This window comes from Periophthalmus magnuspinnatus, chromosome 19 (genome assembly GCF_009829125.3).
Source record: "Periophthalmus magnuspinnatus isolate fPerMag1 chromosome 19, fPerMag1.2.pri, whole genome shotgun sequence".
In the NCBI taxonomy this organism is placed as follows: domain Eukaryota; kingdom Metazoa; phylum Chordata; class Actinopteri; order Gobiiformes; family Gobiidae; genus Periophthalmus; species Periophthalmus magnuspinnatus.
Window position 1 is genome coordinate 15,333,648 of NC_047144.1, and position 21,058 is coordinate 15,354,705.

The 21,058-nt window shown below is 37.3% G+C and overlaps 2 protein-coding genes across 3 annotated transcripts in view; one reads left to right on the forward strand and one right to left on the reverse strand.

The window, feature by feature from the left end:
* The window catches only part of LOC117387491 (protein HID1-like), a 53,533-nt gene extending 46,687 nt beyond the window's left edge, over positions 1–6,846 (forward strand). Inside the window, exons 13-19 of the mRNA XM_033985005.2 lie at positions 198–362; positions 558–782; positions 1,850–1,977; positions 2,336–2,410; positions 2,491–2,582; positions 4,275–4,433; positions 5,574–6,846. Coding sequence (XP_033840896.1) covers positions 198–362; positions 558–782; positions 1,850–1,977; positions 2,336–2,410; positions 2,491–2,582; positions 4,275–4,433; positions 5,574–5,637 — 908 coding nt within the window. The 3' untranslated portion in view covers positions 5,638–6,846. The remainder of the gene's footprint in view (positions 1–197; positions 363–557; positions 783–1,849; positions 1,978–2,335; positions 2,411–2,490; positions 2,583–4,274; positions 4,434–5,573) is intronic.
* Positions 6,847–7,077: 231 nt separating this feature from the next.
* On the reverse strand, positions 7,078–20,208 carry LOC117387492 (proton channel OTOP3-like). Of its 2 annotated transcripts, XM_033985007.2 has the most exons (8): positions 20,098–20,208; positions 19,164–19,503; positions 16,323–16,459; positions 15,453–15,511; positions 15,198–15,346; positions 12,372–13,045; positions 8,646–8,810; positions 7,078–8,400 (listed from the first exon to the last, which is right to left on the reverse strand). In XM_033985007.2, the coding sequence occupies exons 2-8, from the start codon at positions 19,489–19,491 to the stop codon at positions 8,227–8,229; spliced, it is 1,686 nt and encodes a 561-aa protein (XP_033840898.1). In that variant the 5' UTR covers positions 19,492–19,503; positions 20,098–20,208; the 3' UTR covers positions 7,078–8,226. The 2 variants fall into 2 exon arrangements, with proteins under 2 accessions (XP_033840898.1, XP_033840897.1); XM_033985006.2 differs by lacking the exon at positions 20,098–20,208 and having other exon boundaries at positions 19,164–19,656.
* Between the last annotated feature and the right edge of the window lie 850 nt (positions 20,209–21,058).

Below are 21,058 nucleotides of genomic sequence, written 5' to 3' on the forward strand. Positions count from 1 at the left end.
GTGAGGAAGACCTTTGAATAACAAACCTTTTAAAATAAACTATAAATTGTTTTTCATGTTTTAAGACAGTATCAAGTTCAGTACTTTTTGAAATTTAGTATTTTCATTTTCTCTAGTTCATTCTTACATACATTTCATACACTTTGTACAGTGCTGTGTCGCCCTCTAGTGGCTGAACTCATGTTTGTCACCCTCAGTCTCCCCGTACCTGAAGAGCCTGTCCATGGTGGCTGCGTCTAAACTTCTGCACCTGCTCGAGGCCTTCTCCACTCCCTGGTTTCTCTTCTCGTCCCCCCAAAACAACAACCTGGTGTTTTTCCTGTTGGAGATCTGCAACAACATCATACAATACCAGTTTGACGGTAAGTGCAGTGGTCATGTATTTTAAATGTATGTATTTATTTTGTAAGATAGGTGTTTATAAATGTGGAGTTTTGTGTGGTTCATTTTACAAAATACAAAAAAAGAAAAAAAAACTTGAAAAAAAACAACATTTCAATCAGACACTTTTCCCCATTCAAGATACTGAATTATATTTTTTGTATTATTCTCTTTAGGCAACAATAAACTAGTCTACTCCATAATTCGTAAGAGAAGTGTTTTTCACCAACTGGCCAACCTCCCGTGTGACGCTGCGTCGATCCAAAACGCTCTACAGAAGAAGAAAAAGCGCGCAGAACTCAGCCGAACTGTCTCCATGGAAGCGCAGAGTTCAGAGGTCAACAAACAGGAAGTCCCATCTGAGCAGGGCGCGTACAAGGCCACTCTGGAAGCTATGCCAGGTCAGACATGTATGAAATGTATTTAAAATTATTGGGTAATGAAAATGAATTAGTTTGCTTAAAATTACACTCAGGTGTTACTGTTGTTTTTGTTTTGTTTGAGCCATGAATAAATAATAATAAATACACTTAAAGTACCTGTACCTGATTTTTACTGTCTTAAAAATGTGAAAAACAGAACAAGTTCATTTTTAAACAGTTTGCAGTGGTTCAGTTACTCCTCAAATACCTTATGAATTCCAAGCATCTTAATTATTCCCCATGATGAGTTTATAAGCACTTTTCACAACTCTCAGAGACCAGAGCAGAGTTTTGCCATAACAGTAAAGCTAAGAACAACTAATGTTGAATCAAACACTTTATAATTAGATGCAGACAGTGGACATGTTTTTGAGCATATATATCTATATTGGGGCAAGACAAATTTTTCTCAAATACATGGTAAAACGCACAAGGCCCTCTAAATTTCATTTTATTATATAAAATTGCAGTTTGAACCAGTGTATAGCCTTCAGATCATTTCATAGATCATACTGGTAATTAATTTGAGATTGGCAATATTGCGACACATAATATAACTAACCCTTTTTTATGCTATGTTCCCTCTACCAGAAAAGTCCCTCATCCAAATTACACATTGGTGTGGTTATGCAGAATACATTTATACTGTGTGTGTTCCATAGTAACTAAGACCTTGTTGTAGTTTCTAGACATATACATTATAAAGAAGGAAATTATAAAAAGTCAGAATAATGCATGACATAGAACACTAGGGCTATTGTGGTTGTGTTTTAAATATAGAATATATGAAGCCTATTTTTTTCTCATGTTGACTATCTACAGCAAATACATGAATATATGGATTAAATCAGTTAAATTCAACCTTAATTTCAGACTAAAAAGGTCCATATAAATAAAACGATAAACAAACAACCTGAATATACAAAGTGCAGATTTAAAATATCTTCATAATCTAAATCTAATCCCTTTGTAATCTCCTACCGGCGAGATTCTGGATTATTATTTGCTAATTACATTGTATTTTGTCTCATTTTCCCATGACACAGGCATAGATAAGATCACAGAGAAGTCTCAGGTGAGCGCAGACGGGACCCTGGTCTCTGTCCCGCAGACGAGAGGCCGAGGAGGGAGTGCAGCCAGTGACACAGAGTCCAACTCAGAGAGAGACGCAGAGGTATGGACGCTGTATGTGTTTAAAAATGTAGAAGTTTTTTATTGCAAGATTTCAGTTTGGGAAAATTGGGTAAACATATTTTCAATGAGTTAATCAGGCCTATCATTTTTTTTCAGAAGTTAGTAAAAAGACACAAATAATGATCAAATATGCAAGGCAAGGTTTACTTGTATAGCACAATTCGTACACAAAGTAATTCAAAGTGCTTTACAGAATAAGAAAGACATTCAAATCATAGTACAACAAATCAAAACTTAAATAATCACCATAAAATTAACATTAAAACTTACACATCCTTTCTAATTTTGGGTCAGTACTTATCTTCTTAAAGTTAAAATTGCGTTCACATCAAACACAGGTTGAGTCAGAGGCTTCACGGAGTCGCTTCTCAAGTGTCTCCTCGTCTGCCGGCTGGACCCCCACATCCGACTGGGTCAGTTACAAATATTTAATCATCCACATAGTATTATTGAAGATGTAATTGTCTTATGTATGTTTTTTTTTATTTTTTAGGCTTTGTCGTGGAAGTCCAAGCTCCCTCTGCAGACCATCATGAGATTACTTCAGGTCCTGGTCCCACAAGTGGAAAAGATCTGTATCGACAAGTAAGTTTATTTATTATAGGTAAAAAAAAAAAAAAAAAAGGTTTCAGCAATCGTCATCTGGACACTACTTTGCAATCAAAGCTCCCATTCAGAATCCATTTTCAATTTGATGGTACTGGTGGAGACACTATAGGATTTATACTACACTGAGTTAGCTAAATTATAACTATTGACCCAAAAAATACTGTTCCATTTTTTACATACTGAACAATATGTTGATATAGCAATTATAGTGACAGGCCTAAACATATGCAAGCATGTATATTTTTGTTATAAATTTGAGAAGTCCAGGTTAATTTCTGTCAACTGGACAAAAGTTTTAGAGTGAAGGCGTTTCACTGCTGATCCAAGCCACTTCTTCAGTTCTGCTCAGATTGACACTGCCTTATATCTAATAAATAATAATAATAATAATAATGGCTTACACTTGTAATGCACTTTTTCAAAGCGCTACACTATAGTCATTATTCATTCATTTCCACACTTGGTGATGGTAAGCTTCTATTGTAGCCATAGCTGCCCTGGGGCAGACTGACGGAATCAGTCTGGAATCAGACGAATCCTTGCCTAAGACACAACGACAGAACTTGGTCCGAGCAGGACTCGATCCTCCGACCTTCAGGTTGGGGGACCAACACTCTAACCACTGAGCCACTGTCATCCCCATATCTGTCTGAAGGGAGGAGCTAACTGCACTGAAACTAACACACCTGTTTGTTGGCCAGGTCTAATGAGCTACACTAAGTGTGAACTGTGTCTGAGTCACACTTAGTGTCACTCATTAGACCAGGCCAACAAACCAAAACTTCATACCAAAGGTGTGTTAGGACGACTGAGGGATTATGCAGGCTCCTGGTCAGATTGCTGATGGACTTCCTTATATCTATCTGAAGCGAGGAGCTAACTACACTGACTCATATTTTGCATAATCATTCATGTCCCTAATGGCTGCTCTCACATCTATTACTTGCTAGCACTATTGTTTTTCTTCCTTTTCAAAGATGGATGCACACTATGGGCCAGTATAGCTCACCTAGACTTTTATTCTTTTTTTAGCCATAAAAATCATGTTAAAGGAAGTATCAGAATTTACTGCATTTTTTCACACAACTACCTCTATTTTACATATCCATCCGTATTTTTTCTTTTACGCATCGAATAAGTGACTGGGAAAATCCCTGCAGCACCGCGCTCTCATTCGTCACCTTCGAGGGACAACAGAGGCAGATTACCGTAATGAGGCTAAAATGTTTAAATAGCCCCGTGTGAGACGCCGTTTGAATTTACATGAGAGCACGACTGGTTGCGGAGTTACGGAGTTAAGCGCTTTGAGTGCCTTGAAGGTAGAAAAGCGCTATAGAAAAATGTGACCATTTACCATTTTACCATTTACGCTACTATAAAGTCAGCAACCGCGCTCTATCGGCGACGATAGCATCTGACGCTATAGGGTTAACTCCCCTCTCAAACCATTTCTTTTCTTTGGCTAAGATCTGTACCTCACTATCTTCAAAGCTGTGGTTTGTGGCTTTGAGATGGAGATGTACATCAAACGTCTTCACTCTAAAACTTTTGTCCAGTGTCCAAAATTTTTCTTTTGCAATATTGTTAAGAACTAATTTTGAAGATGCTATATTATACATTTTTTAGGCTTTTTTTAAGTTCTTGGCTTTACCTTGTCCTGTTGTTCAGGGGTCTGACAGATGAGACAGAGATCCTTCATTTTCTGCAGCACGGGACTCTTGTGGGTCTGCTCCCGGTGCCTCATCCCATTCTGATCCGAAAGTACCAGGCCAACAGTGGGACCACCGCCTGGTTTCACACCTACATGTGGGGAGTCATTTATATACGGTAAAATACTGTCAAAAATGCACTATTTTCTGTTCTCTGTTCTCATGTTGTTTCTTCATCACAAACAGACCTGGAGTTGTGTTTTGTTTCATTCACACATGTTTAACACAAACCCTGCATATTAAGACTTCTTGTTCCACCTTGTGATGTCATGTGGTAATGCAGGAAGTGCTTGACTGTGTTTTTAAACTCCATACACCTTCACTAGAATCATTTGGATGATTTCAACCCTGGAATAACCAATCGCTACTGAACTAAGGTAAAAAGTAGACTTAAAAAATACCACTACATGACATCACAAGGTAGAACCGAGCATTTTGAGCTTTGGACATATAGACAGACTAATAAGTAAAATAGTAAATAGTAAAATAGTTACTCAAACATGTGTGAATGAAACAAAACACAACTCCAGGTATGTTTTTGAGGAGGTAACAACATTATAACATCAGTTAAAGCTCACAAGAGTCTATTTTGTGTAATATAGGACCTTTTAAGAAGAAAACTGACTTACACCTTTTTTATAACAAAATGTACCATATAATTAGTGAAAATGTATTAGTTAAGTCTTTATTTTAGTCTTTATTTTCCTTTTCCAAGTTGGGACATCTTTAAAGGTTCATTATGTAACTTCTTCTGTGCCACCTCCTTGTCTCCGTGGATATGTTAGTGTTTTGCCTGAAACACTCCACAGTATGGCATTAAACTTGTCAATCTCAATGGAGACAAGCAGGTAACAGCCACACGTATCGATGCTTTTCAAATGTATTCTTTTGCAATATAAACACCTGTAATTGAGTAAAGCCAATACAGACATGTTAAATGTCATACTGTGCAACATTCTAAGTAAGGAAATAATCTCTCCCCTGCCAAAAAAGTTACACATTGCACCTTTAAATATGACATTAATATGATAATTTCAGAATAGCATTTTGACTGAATGGCTGATTGACAGGTATTTTGTTGTTGCTGTGGAAACGTAGATCCTCCCATTCCAAGCAAAGCAATAATCTCACACATGCCAGAAAAGTTACACAGTGAACCTTTAAATATTTCAGAATAGCATTTTGACAAACTTGTAGGCCTACTGCAAACCAAGTAACTTCAGCAAAGTGGTTGACAGGTGTTTTCTTGTTGCTGTAGAAACGTGGACCCGCCCATTTGGTACGACACGGACATCCGACTGTTCGAAATTCAAAGGATCTGAAAGCCGCCAACAAAAACATCCACTGGTTTGCCTTTTTTATAGTGAGACCAGAGACCCATGTTGAACTGGGATTCTTTATCATATTCACATTAACTACACAAACCCAACACGTAGTTACACCTCAAAGGGTTTCTATGGCAACTCAAGTCAAAACATTTATCTGTTACTATTATAGATTTGCTTAAATTTTTATTTATTATGTTATTATTTTATTATTTATTAAAATTGGACACATGGGGGAGCTGTAGACAGACTGTGCAACTTTCGGTAGCAATAGATTGAGATGCTGCTGAGATGTGAATATATATTAGACCTGAAAAATAATGATAGGATCCTGTTCAAAGTTCACATTTTAAACGTGTTAAGCAGAATTGACAAAAAGACTGAAATATGAACTGACTGAAGTACAACAATCACATTTCGGAACATGTTTGTACCATAGACTGTATATATAATTCACAATTCACTTTACATTAGGAAACTGTGGCCCCTCTCTCTATAACTGCTGCTGTCAGACTCGTCATTTTGGTCTTAAAATGTTCGTATTAACCCGCTCTACATGATCCTGGTATTTCACTATTTTGTCCGTAACTCAAGATATGAACATAATAAAGATAAATCGGTTGCCTTAATTCCCCAAGGTCACTCCGTCTACCATTAGCAGCAGGTTTGATTGACAACGTTGCGTCCACCCCATGCCAAACCAAGGATGCGTGCGGTAAGGGGCGGTGCCTTCAACAGCTTCGCTCCATATTGACTCTTTGGTTGCTATGATACCCGTGGTCAGAATTCCCAATATGGAACTCGGCTTCAAATTCACCTCTATAACTGCTCTAGCATCGATGAGCCTCATTTGACTGGATCCAAACGCTATGGGTGACGTCACACTCACTTAGTCCACTTCTTTAAACTGTCTATGGTTTCTACAGATATAAACTACAGGGTTAGCAGGTTTTGTGCAGAATAAGACAGGAGATTGGAGGAGATTGTTGTTGGTGGAGAAAATTACAGTACTTCAAAAATTGCGATTAGCCAATTGCGTCCATTCAAATTGTGTTTTTGATTTGATTGCAATGAATCTCACAGCCTTAAGATTTATATAATGTATAACTTCCTTTAAATAGATTCATGTTTTTGCAAATAAGAACTGTAAGAAAGCATGTTTACATAAAGTGCCTGGATATCAAGATGTGTGCAAGATTGTGTGGCTAAAAGAATGCAATTTTTAATCTTTAACTGATCATTTTTACTAAAGACACTTTACACTTTTACAAGAAAACATTTATTGATGTATATAAAACATTTTGGTCACAGTACCTTTAAATAAACAACAAAAACTACGTTCTAGTTCAGATTTGCATAACTTCTAAATTGTCAATTGACCAATCCAAAACCTACATACATGTAATCTATTGTATGCCAAACAAAAGTGTTTACATTAAAAATCTTTGTTGAAATTAAACTATTGGTAACATATCAAGTTAAAATGGATGTTAAAATGTGCTATGGGTTGACTAAACATTGGATCATGTTTTGGTTTTTAATGACATGCCATTTAGAACAGTTGTTGACGAAAAAGGGGGCGTGGCAAAACTCTTCAAACTATAAAATATGTGTCTGACCTAATCTGCACTCACAAGATTACACCTGCAGGGAGAGGTCATGCAAAAACAACTATTTATACAGAAAAAAAGTACTAGGAAACTGTATTTATATGAAAAAAATGCAGATTAAACTCATGATTCACTTTCAAATCTATAAGTCACTACACACCTCGATGTCGTTGCTGTTGTCCCCAAAAAAAATCTCAGAAACCTAACTAAGATAAAGGATTGACTACAACATTGCACAGCAAAAAAGTAATCTCTTTATAAGTTAAAATTAGATTTGACTTGATGGTTAAATTTATCTACGAATGGAATATAATTTTTTTCAAGCAACTTAAGATTCTGTTTACTGAGGTTGTTGTTTTTCTCATTTTAAAAAGGCTGTGTTTTACTTCTATGGGATATTAACTGCATAACACATACCATATTTAGTGTTACCTTGTATTTTTTTGAAAATACATCCAGGGCTTGGCCTCTTTTTGCTCTCCACACTAAGTCACCCCCCTTCAGAATGCTATCACAACACAATCAGCGTGCGTACATCAGGTGTGGTGTACAGTTTTTCATCCTGTTTTCATATATTTATGAAGCATTGTCACGTGGGAGCATGGGTGACGTAGGCTTGTGGGCGGAGCCTTGGACAAATCTTACATCTAAGGGTCCAGGAGAGAGCGCTAAATTACTCAAACATGCATGAATGACATCTCAGTTCTCTTCAGGCATGTTTTTTGATGAGGGAACATGGGAGAAACATAGAAACACTCAAAAAAAATTATTTTGCCTAATACCCCCCCTTTTTATATAATAAGATGTATTTTCTTTTAAGTACAGAAAACTTCCATTCCATTGATAGATAATTTTTAAGTGAAATTTACAAATTCAAATCAAATCAAGATTAAGTGTTCTTTATTCAAACTATTTTACCTAAAGGACTTCAGCACTATTATATATTGTAAATATTTGGGGAATCCATTTGTTTTGTTTATGTTGCGTTGAGGAGCAGCTCCATCAGTGCAGCCACCGAGTGCATCCTGTAGAAGACAGTGAGGGGCTGACCCACATTCACCAAAACAAACCAACAACTGAACCCGAAAAACTGCTTCCCCAAACCGTTCTCAAACTGTGGGTGCACTCCAAACGCAGGGATGATCCACAGCTGTAATGAGAAAGACAATACATTACACACTGAAAAAACATTTGGGTAAAGTGTCTTAAGTTAGAATATTGAGTAATTATGAGTAGATTTTAAAACAAGCATGATGAACTGTCTAAATTTTAGCTGTAGGCCTATTTGATTTTGCAGAGCACATTTAAAACAATTATTACTTGTCATGCATTTAAACCAAGAAAAGCTATATAAAGCATTGGCAGGTATTGTGCTTTAAATATGAGTTTACTCACCATGATGTTGGAGAGAACGAGGAATGCACAGACTTCTTGTATTATTACTTTACTCCAAGTGTTTTTGCGTTCTTGATTCGGGGCAGCAGGTGGCGCTGTTGTATTTTCATCCAACAGTATGATGCCCGTCTTTCTCTCCTCTGATTCAGCTGATTTTTTCTTTAGCTGAAAAATACATAAAGTTTATTTCCGTAAAGAACACCCAGATATTTTATGAAAAACAAAATTTACAAGTTGCAACCCAAAATTTTTCGTTTCTTTCATTCATTTATCTTTATTTATACAAGCAGAGCCCAATGTGAGTACCAGACTGTTAAAATACAGAACAATACAAACAAAAACAAACAAAATAATCAACAACATCCAGTTTTACATGTCCTTTAAATGGATTCTATTTGTTGGAAGCAAAATAACCAAAAGCGTTTTATTCTTTTTCAGTTATAGTGCAGCCAGTTCCAAGTGAGATATTGAGTCAGTCTATTGTCTTAGTCCTTAATAATTACATTTTACACAGTGTTGTTCTCTTCTGACAGATTGAGATGGCCAGTCTACTTTTTCATAGTGTGAACTGTTATGAAACAAAGGGCTGAGTGAAACAGTGAGTCTAAAGGTTTCAAAGTGGAGGCTGAAGTCTGCATTTATAGAATATCTTCATAATCCAGAACAAAAAGGTTGCTTGAACAATTTCCTTTCTGTAAATCAATGAGATTCAGCATTTGTTTCTATAATAAAATGATAATTTGGATTTTAAACTGTCATATAATTCTGAGATGCATATTTCAAAGGATCCGTTTTCATCAAGCCAAAACCTAAAATATATAAAGTCATTATTTTTTTTCAACCAACATTTGTAGTTTGCACATCACTAAAATATTATTTAGGAAAAATCATATACTTGGTTTTATTTGCATTCAGTGATAATTTAGGATTTTGAGGGAATTTTGGGTTTCATTAAAATCTTGCTGCAGTTTTAAGATCACCTGGTCAGCAGAGGGAGCACTTGCATACAAAACGGCATCATTTGCTTGTAAATTTATTAAGGCTTGTTGATAAATTGCAACCAGTGGAATTAAAAACTATAGTAAAAAGTAACGGGCCCAAAATTGAGCCTTGGGGCACTCCTTTGCTTAAAGTAAAAAAAAATATATTAAATCCATCAGCTATTACTACTGGATTCTGTTTGAAAGATCAATTTGGAAACAATTACACATAGCATTGTCAAATAGAATTAGCTTCAGATGCTTCAAAGGACTTTATGATTTACTGAATCAAAAGCTTTAGTTAAATAAATAAACAGAGCAACACAGAGCTCTTGTTTGTCATCAAGGGCTGAGAAAATGTAAAACTTTTGTGGTTGCAGTGACAGTACCATGCCCTTTTCTGAAACCCGTTTGATAAGACTTCAAAATGGAGCATTTATTTAGATAAATTGTAACTTGATTTGCAGCTAACTTTTCTAAAACTTTTGTAAGGCAAGGTACTTTAGATACTGGCCAGAAATTATTTACATTTATAGTTGTCCCACCTTTATGTAAAGGCAAAACATGTGCCATTTTCCATAATTCTGGTATAACTGCCATTTGAATTGATAAATTAAAAATATGTAATAGAGGTTGACTTAAATATGGAGCAGCTAGAAACAGAAATTTTGGATTAAAATCTAAGGAGCGGAGTGCATTTGGGTCTAAGGAGTGGAGTGTTTAAGACCTCCATGTAAGTGAATGGTCTTAAAGAGAAAATCTGACTGATCTGAGTTGCCAGAGATACAGATTCAACATCACATACACACATAATGCATCTATTGATTAAATAATTTGAGAAGTATAGGCCCTTTTAACCAAGACTCATCCTAGATCATGTATTTGCTGCATTTCTATGCAAATTTTGTAGATTCATAATTTTGCATATTAACAAGGAACACCTTTTAGATCATTTGTTTATGGTTGTGGTCTCTGGTGAAAGTGATATGCCGTATGTAAAAGTCTTATGTACCATTTCACACAATATTTGAATGAATCTTTTTTTAAACATTGTTGCAGATGCGATGGGGTTTGAACGGAAATAATTTCTCTGGAGTAATTTGGTTAACACTGTGATATATTTTTTGTCAACAAGTGATGCTTTTAAAAGCAAAGTCTGTGTGTGTATTATATCTCCATAATCAAGTACAGAAAGAAAGGCTGCTTTAAACAATGTTTTTTCTGTAATTCAATGGGATACAAGGGATACAATACAATAAAATTATCATTTTGATTTAAAACTGTTGCATAATTCCAAGATATGCATTTTAAAGGATAAGTTTTTATCAAGCCAAGACCCAAGATATATAAAGTGATGACTCTTTCAATCAATGTACCATTTAGTGGATAAAAAGGTTTGTAATAGTATTGTATTTGGGTTTTTTTTTTTGTTTTTTTTTTTAAATCCTATAGTTTTATTTCCATTCGCTGATAATTTAAAATTTTTGAAGGATTTTTTTTTTATTTCATTACAATTTTTCTCCCATTTTAAAATTGCCTGATCAGCAGAGAGAGCACTTTCATATAAAATATTATCATCTGCATATAAATGTATGAGGCTTTCTCTTAAATTGCAACCAATGGAATTAATACATTTTATAAAAATTGGCAAGCCCAAATTTAGCCTTGGGACACTTTTTTTGCTTAAAGTTAAATTGATTTAAACCCATCAACTACTACTGCCTGGGCTCAGATTATTCTGGAACCAATTACATGTAGGATTGTAATAACAGCAAATCCAATAAGCATCAGGAATTTTCTTGTTCTCCTTGTCAACAAGACACTTTAAACTAATCCATGTATGAAATTCCCCAAAGTAGCTATATTTTTAGGAGAGGCAAAACAAAAACACTAACTATAGTAATAATCTCAAAGTCCATTCATCCATCCATTTTCTTCTGCCTATCAGGGGCTGGGTCATGGGGTCAGCAGTCTAAGCAGGGAGTCCCAGACTTCCCCCACTCCAGACACGTCCTCCAGCTCCTCCGTTGGGACTCCAAGGCGTTCCCAGGCCAGCCGAGAAACATAGTCCCTCCAGCGTGTCCTGGGTCTTCCCCGGGGCCTCCTCCCGGTGGGACTTGCCTGGAACACCTCCCTAGGGAGGCCTCCAGGAGGCATCCTGAGCAGATCCCCGAGCCACCTCAGCTGGCTCCTCTTAACATGTAGGAGCAGCGGCTCTACTCTGAGCTCCTCCCGTGTGACTGAGCTCCTCACCCTATCTCTAAGGGTGCGCCCGGCCACCCTGTGGAGGAAACCCATTTCGCCCACTTGTATTTGCGATCTTGTCCTTTCGGCCATTACCCAGAGCTCATGACCGTAGGTGAGAGTAGGAACGTAGATTGACTGGTAAATCAAGAGCTTTGCCTTTTGGCTCAGCTGTTTCTTTACCACAACATAATATCAAAGTTTTAACCACATTACGCAGGACTAGTTATTTCTATTCCCATAGCATCTACAAAATTGTTTAAAAAAATAAACAATTTTTACACAAATATTGTGTAAAATGGTACATAGAGTTTTGCATATGGCATCATTTTCATTGGAAGACCACAACCATAAACAAAACAAAAATAATATTTTCTAGAGTGTTCCTAGTTAGTATGCAAAATTATGAATCTATGAAATTTGCAATTTTGTACCAGATACATGTTTTGGCCATTTCACCCAGCCCTAAAGATGACAACTGATCCCAACTTCTCATTCTTACCTTAAACATGGTACTCTTTGGCTTCTTCTTGGCCTTGAGACTCGGATGTCTGTGCAGCCCCTCAATAATGAAGATATTTTGCAGCACCAACTCCAGCAGACTCAGCACCGAATAAGACAAGTCCAGATCTCCCAGAATTCCCTGTGTCCCGATCGCAAACGCAGCCACCATAGAAAAATAGGATAGACCGAGCTGTCCCAAAGCAGTGACAGTGAGTAGCAAGACATCCAAACTCCGGGTGGGGTTATGTCCTCCTTCATGAACCCTTCTCTCAAGACGATGGACCAACAAACCCACCAGTGAAGAAAAAGACATTATTGGCATCACCGCTAAATGAAAACCATAGAATAACAGAAATGCCGTAAGCCTGTGATGCAACTGTCCCACCCAAACCTGATACAAAATGAAAACTGCTACCCCAGCGATTAGCACAAAACCTCCAAATATGAGTCCGTAAATGAACCCTCCGTGGTATACGATTTTAAAGGTGAGTTTGTGGTTGCTGTGGTGATGGGTAGAGGTCTGACGCCCTACGTTTTTCCACATAACGTAAATCATGCATCCGGACATGAGGTAGTATTCCATGGAAAAGGGGAACAAGACCTCAAAGCCCTTTTGGAAAACGAGACAGGCGGGGTCGGAGCTGCAGCGACAAGAGGAGGTGTTTGATGAATCTGGAAATGAAAATATACTTTCAAAATCATTTAATACGAACAACATAAAATAATTTAAAGGTGTAACTTTTCAGGTGTGCAGGTCAGCTATATGTTTATCTCCATAGAAATGTTAATACTTTGCCTGGGATGTTCCACAGTATGGCATTGAACTTATCTCCAAGACTTCTACAACTCCTACAACTTTTTGGCCAGTTGACAGATATATTAGAATATATATAACAGAATATTTCTTCTGCTATGGATCAGACCTGGATGACTGAGAGATCCCACTGACATCTCATCTCCAAGACAAGAAGCTGACACAACCATTCATTCAGTGACAGTTATTAATGCTCAAAAATACCTTGAAAAACATGCATTCTTTCTAGGAGAAGGATCGCCTCTCCACAAATTTTACCTATACCTTGGCCTGGTGACATTAACTGCTTGTCCCCATGGAGACTGATAACTTTAATGCCATATTGTGGGACATGCCAGGCAAAGCAATAGTGACAAGCAGGTGGTGGACCGGTCATCGGAAAAGTTGCATTTAAAGTTGCAATTAAATATTTGGTGTATTTCTTGCTGGCTGTAATGGGTTTTAGGTGAGTATGGATGGATAAAGATAATACTCCTAAATGCTCCTAAACTGCGCATTCTTTGTGGTGGCACTTAAGCAGGAATCCCATTAATTTCAATGAAGAATTTGAGACAGGTTTTGCCATTAAAATCTGATATAAAGTACGTTGATTTGTGTAAAACATTCTATGTTCATGTGACCAACAAGTCAAGATAAAGTCAAGACTTTATCACAGAGCGAATGTGCTTGTCCAGTGTGAACACAGTCCAATCTCCCAAGATTCCTCACTGCAGAATGATGTAAATTCAGAAGTTTGTGCTCGACCAAGTCTGCAGAGCTCTGACTGTGGTCTGGCGGTCACTGGCAGATATACGGTCAAGTTTTAGTCTAGTTATACTTCAGTCCTGGCTTAGTCTTGGTTTAGGCTTTAAAACGGCTTTGTAGTCCCTTTAGAATTTATTTGCTGTCAAGATCGGTAGCCACATGCAAAATAATACAACCAGAATGACGATGGTGGTGCCCACAGCATCCTCCGAAATAAGATGGATCGAGGCATAAAAAGACAACATGTTTCCTCTTTGAAAAGACCAGTGACACTCTATGGTCTAGTCTAACACATGTTGGACAGTGTATTGGCATGAAAAACACATGTGTTTTATTGTATATATCCTAAACATGTCACTAACGGTAACAGTATTGTTTAAAAATAACAGCTTAATACTGTAATTAAATGGTATCTTACAGAATAAACACCTTTAGAATTATTCTCTATGGGCAATTTCACACCTTACAGTGGTGTATCCAGTCAGGATGTGAAATATTTAGTAAGCTACGTTTTTTTCCACAATTTTTTGTTTAAGAAATTTGACTCTTTCAGTCCTTTCTTTAGTTTCCACTTCAGCTAACTTCACACTCCAGTCCAATGAGCTTCATCTGGTTGTCCGTTAATTTATTTTAATATTTTTTTCCAGACCAAGGTTTACTTTTGTTTTATAGACGACTCGTCCACACAAAAGATAAAGTCACAAAAGGAACAGAATGTGAGAAGAAAAAAGCGAAGGCGTGCACACAAAGCAGAACAGAAGCAACTCAAATCGGCCATTTTTGAGCATTATAAAAGAAAGAACAACATTATCGACTGGGATGGAGCAAACATCATTGGAACAGAGGACAACAAACATCATCACTGGATTTTAGAGGCAATCTGAATATAGAAACTTTACGGGACTTTAAACCGGGACGAGTGAGCCTTTTTTACTTTCAAATGGGATACGCTCCTGAAGAAGTCGAACTGCAGATGCCGGTGTTGTCCTGCCTCCACCAGTAGGAAAACGGCGCCAAAACCTGTTTAAATCAGCTGACCAGACACTGAGGAAGTACGCTAGTGAGCATTTGAAACTGTCAGGTATGAAAACAAACTAAACCTTGGTCTGCAAAAAGAAACTATTAGAATAAAATAACTTCATGCTCTTTTTGGCACTCATAAACCAGTATATATTCAACATCTCCCCTCAGTACAGTGTAAACCACCTTCTATAACTATAAAAAATCAACAAAAGAACAATAAAAAGTTAATAAAAATGAAATTACCCAGCGCAAAAATGTCTAAACTGCGAGTAAAGTTGTCTGGAGTTATTCCGTCCTCTTTATCCAACTCCATCTCCTGGTGAATGGTGTCGTCGGTCACAGCATTGAGCCACAGTAACAGGTCAGCACACAGGATCACCATGAGGCCGGCTCTGCATACAAACCATACAAAGATATTTAAATGCTATAAAATGCACTCTACCAACTGAACTACTGTCAAAGTTGTCAATAATAAAAATAAAACAAAAAGAGAAGCACCTTGTGACGGTTTTGTGGATGTGGATGCAGTCCTTGGAATGGGCCCATAGTAAATATGACTGTAATAAGAATATGAAAGAAAACATCAGGAAAAACGGTTATTTTTTTACTCAATCTCATTATGATTACTGATTACTGATTTGATTTAATTGTTGTAAAGTCAGATTGAGAGCATGTCCGGCCTTTCTCTGTGGGCGCTTCACCATTTTTGGATCGAAATATAAACAAAAGTAACCCATAGGTGCCTTATTTACAGAGATATTAACCATAAAACGGGTCAAAGCTTCTGCAGTGTCATTGTTTAAAAGGCAATACCTCCATCACTGTTCGCTAGAGTAGGTTGGCCATCACTATCTCTCAGGAGAAAACAACACTATAAAATGTATTTATATGGGACGATAGACTGCCTGAATATCTCACTTGTTTGTTGAACTTTGATACGGGAACTTTTAATACAAGATCTCATGATGGTCTATGTCTAAAAACTGAAATGGGGGGGAAAAAAAGCTCCTAAAAATGGAATATATTTCAAGGACAAGAAAAAATTTATAGATTAGTGCCCCTAACGCACTTTAATAATCTGGTGATAAACATTTATACTCACATCTGCTTCTGTTTTGAATGTTTTAAATGAACCGCTGAAGTTATTTTTGTGTTTTTTTCTTTGTATTTTTCTGTGTTTTAACAAGGCGCTCATGAAAAAGAGAGTCTGAATACTCTCCCTGTAGAAAAAATTTTAACAATAGACATGTTTTAGCTTAACAATTCAAATCAAATCACCTAAGTGCTACACATTTTGTATGACTTGGCTGTACAGAAGCAGAACTAAACATCCTGATGCAAATATAATCTCTTTTGAAAGTCTGGTACCTGCAGACAGAGGAACACGATCTCCAGCATGGGCATAGTGAGCTGGTCCAGAGCTTTACAGCGTCTCATGGTGATGATGTAGCCGAGTCTGTGTATGCACAGGAGCACGCTGAGGGCCGCGAACAGCAACAGTACCACTGACGCACAAAAACAATATATACAATTTTAAAATATGAACAAACTTTTCACTATATACAGTAGATCCAAGCCGGAAAGGTCTTATACTGTACTTTATTAGCACATTTTGAACTACTTTGGAGACTAAAATATCCATGCAAGATCTACAAATATCTCAAAGTTGAGTTTTATGCATTGAAATACGTTTGTCGAATCAAGTCTGACAAAAGTGAATGGACTTTAAAGGTTCTATATTACCCGAAAATGGACTCTTGTGAGCTTTAAGTCATGTTATAATGCTGTTATCTCCTCAAAAACATACCTGGAGTTGTGTTTTGTTTCATTTATGTCATGAAGTGGTAGTTTTCAAGTTAACAGCTCCTTTTACCTTTTGTTTGTCAGAGATTGGCAATTCCAAGAGCTGAAATTAACCAAATGATTCTAGTGAAGATGTGTGGAGTTTAAAAACACAGTGGAGCACTTCCTGTATTAATTGTGTTTTCTGTTTGATAGAAGAATATGCAGGGTTTGTGTGTTAATCATGTGTGAATGAAACAAAACACAACTCCAGGTCTGTTTGTGATGAGGAAACAACATTATAACATAGATCAGAAAATGGCATAATAAAAGCCTTTCTTTAAACTACCACCCAGTGACATCACAAGGTGGTGCCTACAGAGCATTTTGAGCTCTGTAGGCAAACAAAACATAAAAAAAATCAAACATGCATGACAACTACCCCGCTCTCTGTCCATTTACAACACACATCTGTATTGTGTGTGTAAGTACACAGAGACAGGTGCTGTCAAGCCTCAACATTAATTAGCCTCTTCAGTGTCAATAGAGCATCATTATTAGAGGGATTATCATGACTGTCTGTGGTTCAGCTCACTGTTTACTGTCTGAGGCTTTTATGACTTGCATGTCATAAAAATATTAATGGGGGCGTGTTCAGTGTTCTTGTCTGTTTTGATGTGTTAGGTCAAAACATTATTCAAAAAGGAGAAAAAAAATGAATGAATTAATTAATGTGCCATTTACCAGTATTTGGGTAAAGAGACAAAACTGATTTTTCATCATAAAATGTGTTCTCAAAGCAACACAACTGTCAATAAAATGATGAATATGATAAAAAGTGAAATTATAAAAAGTGTGTGTATGACTAAGCTTATGTGAGTATGGATGTGAACGGATACATATTTATTTATCCTATAGGTAAGTTTGGTTTTACATACAATTTATCCAAGATAGACTGTATATATAAATGAACAGCAAAAAATTGGAAGTGAGCATTAGCGTGCATCCAGCTCCAGCGACTCTCATTTTACATAGAAAAATTGTCTCTCTCTCTGTAACTGCAGGTGTGAATCTTATTTTAGTCTTAAGCCGAACATTATGGGTGACGTCACACTCGCTTAGTCCACTCTATGATTTGAAACTATATTTGAAAATGTATTGATGCATCTTATAATATATTTTCTTCTTTGTTTTCTCTTTAAAGGTGCATTATGCAACCTGATGGAGGTCTGGTACCTGCTTGTTTCCTGCTTGTTATTGCTCCACCTGGAATTCACAACATGGCATTTAACTTATCCATCTTGCCTTTATTCAATTCCAGATGTTTCTCTTGCTTAAAAAATACTTGGCCTGGTGGCATCGCCTGCTTCTCTCCATGGAGATGGACAGGATTGGGTGTCATGCTGTGGAACATTTCAGGCAAAACAATAATATGAAGACAAGAAGGTGTTGGACCCTCCACTAGAAAAGTTACATAGTGCACGTTTAATACAAATACCCAGTAACACGTTATAATATCTGCTTTAAAGGGCTCATATTATGGTAGGTTCTGATTTATGTTATAATGTTGTTTCCCATCACAAACAGACCTGGAGTTGTGTTTTGTTTCATCCACACATATGTTTTAAAGGATAAAGCAGGATGGCAATGAGTGGGAACCCAGGCCTTTCATTCGTTCTTATTGTTATGAGCAGAGTGCAGTGAGTTTGAAGTCTACAGATTATACTAAAAGACAAGGCCAAAGTCTCCTGTCTTGAGCTCTTGGAGTGTGACCTTTACATGGAGGCTCTTTTGACTGATGAGATCTTCTGAGGTCACCTGCAGGCCTCCAGTTTGATTTTGCCGATGCTTTATGTTCATCTGAAGTGTACAACCTTAATTTGGCTCAGTAGCCACCCACTGTTTTTCCCTTAGTTTTATCTAATGATATTTTGGGCCTATATGTTTGACTCAAAATTGACTCTTGTGAGCTTTAAACCATGTTATAACATTTTCCCCTTCGCAAACACAGACCTGGATTTGTATTTTGTTTCATTCACACTTGTATGAGTAACACTTTATTATTAGTCTGTTACATCTCCAAAGCTCAAAATGCTCTGTTCCACCTTGTGATGTCATGAAGTGGTATTTTCCAAGTTCACAGCTACATTTTACCTTTAGTTCAGTAGAGATTGTCAATTCTGAGGCTGAAATCATCCAAATGATTCTTAGGAAGGTGTATGGAGTTTGTGTGTGGGGTGTGTGTATTAAACATGTGTGAGTGAAACAAAACACAGCTCCAGGTCTGTTTGTGATGAGGAAACATTATAACATCATATATCAGAAAATAGCCTAATATGGGACCTTTAACTCTTAGTTCATACTTTACTGGGGCTAATTAAGGTGTTGTAATTATAATTCTGTTTCCATTACCCCTCATATACTCACACATAACAGGGATTCCCCCGGCGTGGTGGTCCTGGTGAGGCCTGGACCCTGGTCTTCTGGAGTCCCACAAAATAAACCAGAGGATCCAGGCCACACTGAGCGCCATCAGGAACAACAACAGCAGCTGCGGCTCCCAGTACAAAACGTCCCGATCGGTCAACGCTCGCCCGGCCAAAAGAGCGCCCCCGAGCAGCACCACATTCAACCCGAACAGACTGGACACCAGACCATGTCCGCTGGGCATCCACTCCGAGATCTGCTGGTCATTTGGAGGGTCCTGGTCTGGGGTTTGGTCCATGGTGCAAGATATGGAGACGTCGGGGTCCATGCCACAATGGTACTAGTATATTTTTGGAGATTTAACTTAATAATTTCAGTTAGTTTTAAATGTTTTACACAAATAGCACCTTAAATTCCAGTTAGGAGTAAATTAGATCTATATTTTGACATAGAGATGCAAACCACTAGGGTTAAACAAAGTCTAAACCTGGACTAAACCAAGACCAAGGAAATATCAGTGATCTATGCATGGACTACAATTAGACTTTTTAAGTTCTAGGTCTAAACCAGGACTGATGCAGGACTAAAACAGGGTCTATTTCACAGTATACACAAAGGACTAAACTAAGACATAAAACATCAAAACAACACAAGACAGAAGATAAATTTGTGAGAATCAAACCAAAACTAGACTAAACCAGGACTGAATCAAAACTTAATACAACCAAACTGACCAAACTCTACCAGATACTGACAAAACACATTATAATTGGTTTAGCAAGAAAAGAATAGATAGAATAAGCAAGACAAATGTGTTAAAAGTCTAGACTGGTTAGTAAACTGGTATATTGTGATCCACACTCCAACTCAAATTCAAAACTTAAAACACATTTAAGACAAAAACGTCTCAAAAATCAAAACAACAAAACTTTACCGAGTACCACCAGAAGAAGGCAGCGTATCCCCAGTTGTCCTAGCACCACTAATTGAGAACCACTACCCAAATTTTGCCGTTCAAAGCGCGTACATTCCCTTCCTCTCCGTACCTCCGCTCTAGTCCAGGTTAAACACAGGTGTGGCTGAAGTCCTGCACTAAAGCTGAGGTTTTCAAGTCCAACTCCAGGAAGTGGCTCATTAATCTCTATTCCACATTTATCAGGCTTTGTTTGAGCTGATATGAATCACACCAGTCACAATTACTGAAGTTTCACTACCAGTTGAAAAGGACTCTGTACAAAGAGTGTATTGTAAAGGTCAAAGGTGATAGATCTGTGTATTCTGTTTGGAAATAGAGTTTGAACAGAGGTTGCGTGCGTTCCTTTAAAATAAACTAATAATGAAAAATGGAGTTTCATGAACATGTTACGACTGAATCCTCCTCCTTTATCGTTAGCTTACTCAGAGTTGCATTTGGAGTGATTAATGTTTGACGAATCCTGTATTGTTCTGCATTTGGGGATTTAGTGCTCCAAAAACTTCTGGTTTCACCTTCCCCCTATCTCCACCCACTGCTCTGTATTTGACCAGAAAAAAAAAAAAATTTAAATGCAAGAAAAAAAATTAAAACACAGTAAATCAAAATCTGTTAGTCGTTCTATGGTGAAATGCCATTGTGAAGAGGTAGGGGTCAGCGGGGGTCAGCAGGGGTCAATGGTGCATTCTCAGATATCACCACTAGATGCTGTCTATTTTACTGCAGTCTGATAGTGTGCCAGCTTTAGCCTGACAGAAGAAGACCAGAGAGCACACACAGACAAAAAACATCTTAAGATAGTCTGTCTTAAAACGTTTTTGGGCAGTGTTTGCTAATATGTGCCTCGTGTCGCCATGGTAACCACTGAACATTCCACCATAGACATACACGTAGAACACCCCGAGCATGATCTCACTGCAAA